The sequence below is a fragment of the Asparagus officinalis genome, chromosome 1, assembly GCF_001876935.1.
Source record: "Asparagus officinalis chromosome 1, Aspof.V1, whole genome shotgun sequence".
Classification (NCBI taxonomy): domain Eukaryota; kingdom Viridiplantae; phylum Streptophyta; class Magnoliopsida; order Asparagales; family Asparagaceae; genus Asparagus; species Asparagus officinalis.
The window spans coordinates 18,651,325-18,653,766 of record NC_033794.1 but is presented as its reverse complement, the minus strand read 5'-3'; the positions used below and the strand labels follow the sequence as shown (position 1 = coordinate 18,653,766).

Here is a 2,442-nt window from a genome sequence, read left to right as displayed (position 1 = left end):
AGGTTTCACCGGCAACCAAACAGGAAATGCTCAAGCAGCGAAACAAAGCAGTGCAACCTCTTAAATGATGTTTGAGACAATTCATTGCCGCAATATCACGAGTAGATCAATCATTTTTTCTGCAATAAACTGCTTTTCCAGTCTTTACAATTATTAAGAAACACCAACATGAGACCCATATCTGTAGTAAAACCATAACTTCAAAAAAAAAAAAAAAAGTACCGACGTTCGATTAAAACTTTCAGAGTATACTTCTGATTAAGTTTGTATCTACTTCATGGAAAAAGTTTCATATAGAACAGGGATAAGAGCAACTATTTTCAGTCCCAAGTTACTACAGTCACATAAACTGCGGTGAAAGTGAAGAAGTTCCGGCATACACGTTTTACACCACCAAATAATACAACATTAGCAGCGAGAATCAAAATCCCAGTGTAAACATTATAGATTTAACAAGTTTTCCAGGTGAGGACTCAATAGTCTCGAACCGACCCTGAAATAATCATTGGAGCTGAAAATTGCTACAGACAAGTCAATTGAGGTTAACAGTAAAAATAGATACAATATTAACTAAGACCAGGAAACATATTATACAACAGAATTCAAAAATCAGCATGCAATAGAGTCGGCATTTCCATAGGCCTTCTGTCAACTGCTCTTCCTTTGCTGCAAGAAGTCTTAGATATTGTGCGTGTAGTATAACTTTACAGGCAAAGCCAGAAAATTCAATCACTGTTGATCATAAACCTAAGAATTCAATGTGGGATACTTCTTTCTTCACAAAAAATATGGGACGCCTGTTCTGGGTCCCCTCATTTGATTGTTCTCCTCAGTCTCCGTGAAAAACTTTACCTCCCTCTCCTGTTATTATTAATATGGAAAATTTGTCAAAAAGAAGATATTAATATCCTTAATAAAGAGGGATCAGTTCCATCAAGCTGTCTCAAAACTTTTGTCAGATAAAAACTCATTTACCCCGAAACATGAGAGTGGTGGACTGGTCAGGTCTATCTTGAGAAAGGAAATGCCAAGATTATAGTCTTACCATTTTCTCATTGAAACTCAAAATAGAAGCAACATTCCCACAACGGTAACAGTAATTTGGAGCAGACCACACCTGCAGATCCGCAGAAAACATGTTCTAGGATTTCACAAGACTAAAGGCAAACCAGCCAAATCTAAAAGTAGAGAAACAAGTTGGTAGCATCACACAACAAAAAAAATATGGAACAAGAGAGAACATAAAATGTTCAACTTTATAATGAATATACTACATAGCCATCAAGGTACACTCACAGTCACAAGGCCTTTGTCTTGGAACATATACTTGAGACCTTCTTGGACAAGCTGGTGCGCCCGGCAAACAAGGTCTAGATTGTTTATGTGATTGAACTGCAGCAGCCAAAGAAAAGCAGTGGTGTGATACCCCAATAATTAGTCCCACATGGGGTATACAAAAGAATATGAATCGCTGAACAAGCTAAGTCATAGGACTCAAGTGCAACACTGGCCAGCCATTGTTGGTGGTGGATTGAGCCCATACGTGTTGCACTCAGTAGATGCCAGGGCTTACACCCTGCTAATGAGATTGCGAGCCCATGCCATGACAAGTGATAACTTACAACAGGGTTGGATTAGCGACCAGATAAAATGATAGCATACCTCCGATGTCACCCTTGATCCAAATAGCCAGCCTGCACCGCGTGGACTAACAGCCCACGTCTCTATCTCTTCAGGGTCACTCCACATGAGATCACAAAAGGGGCCCTCATGAGGAATTTCACAATTCCGATCAATAACTCTAATCTGCCATGAGTGTAAAGAAGTAAAACTGAATAGAGTTGCATGACATTATGGTTATCAACCAGCCATAACTCAGATGAGTAAAATCAACGTTCTATCTTGATCAAACAACATGGAAGGCCTCTAACCAGTCAACTGGACACTAAAAAGGAGTTTGTGTTTCTGCATTATTTATGAATCAATCATCAGTGTTATTCCATGCCACAGTCTAATAAAACCATGATGTATATACGGCAGATGTCATGTCCAAACTTATAGGCATGTATATACAGCAGAACCAAGAAGGTGCATTGTTTGAAGGGGGAACAAACAAGTTCATGAAAATGATACCAGCAAGTGCACGCCATCAACCAGCCTTGAGTAATGTAAACAAGTTCTAATAACTAAAGGGTTCAAGCAATCGATACAAAGAAAATTACTTGAAAGCTGAACAGGGTCATACCTGATCAATTGTTCTTATATCAGGAGAAAGGCCACCATGAACACAAAGAACCTGCAATTCCAGAAGGAATTACTATTAGCCTAGCAATAATCAAAAGAAACATAAGCACAGCTAACAGTAAATGAGAAGCAAAAGTGACATTTGTGCATTGGTTTTGGCATGTAATAGAAAATGGTTTCCCAACTGAGAAGTGTTAC

At 38.7% G+C, this 2,442-nt stretch overlaps 1 protein-coding gene across 1 annotated transcript in view; it reads right to left on the bottom strand.

The window, feature by feature from the left end:
• The window catches only part of LOC109820139 (phytochrome-associated serine/threonine-protein phosphatase-like), a 17,075-nt gene continuing 15,007 nt past the window's right edge, over positions 375–2,442 (bottom strand). The window contains exons 6-10 of the mRNA XM_020386237.1: positions 2,246–2,296; positions 1,663–1,806; positions 1,297–1,392; positions 1,046–1,117; positions 375–861 (exon numbers count right to left, since the gene is read on the bottom strand). Of these exons, the coding sequence (XP_020241826.1) occupies positions 778–861; positions 1,046–1,117; positions 1,297–1,392; positions 1,663–1,806; positions 2,246–2,296 (447 nt within the window). The 3' untranslated portion in view covers positions 375–777. The remainder of the gene's footprint in view (positions 862–1,045; positions 1,118–1,296; positions 1,393–1,662; positions 1,807–2,245; positions 2,297–2,442) is intronic.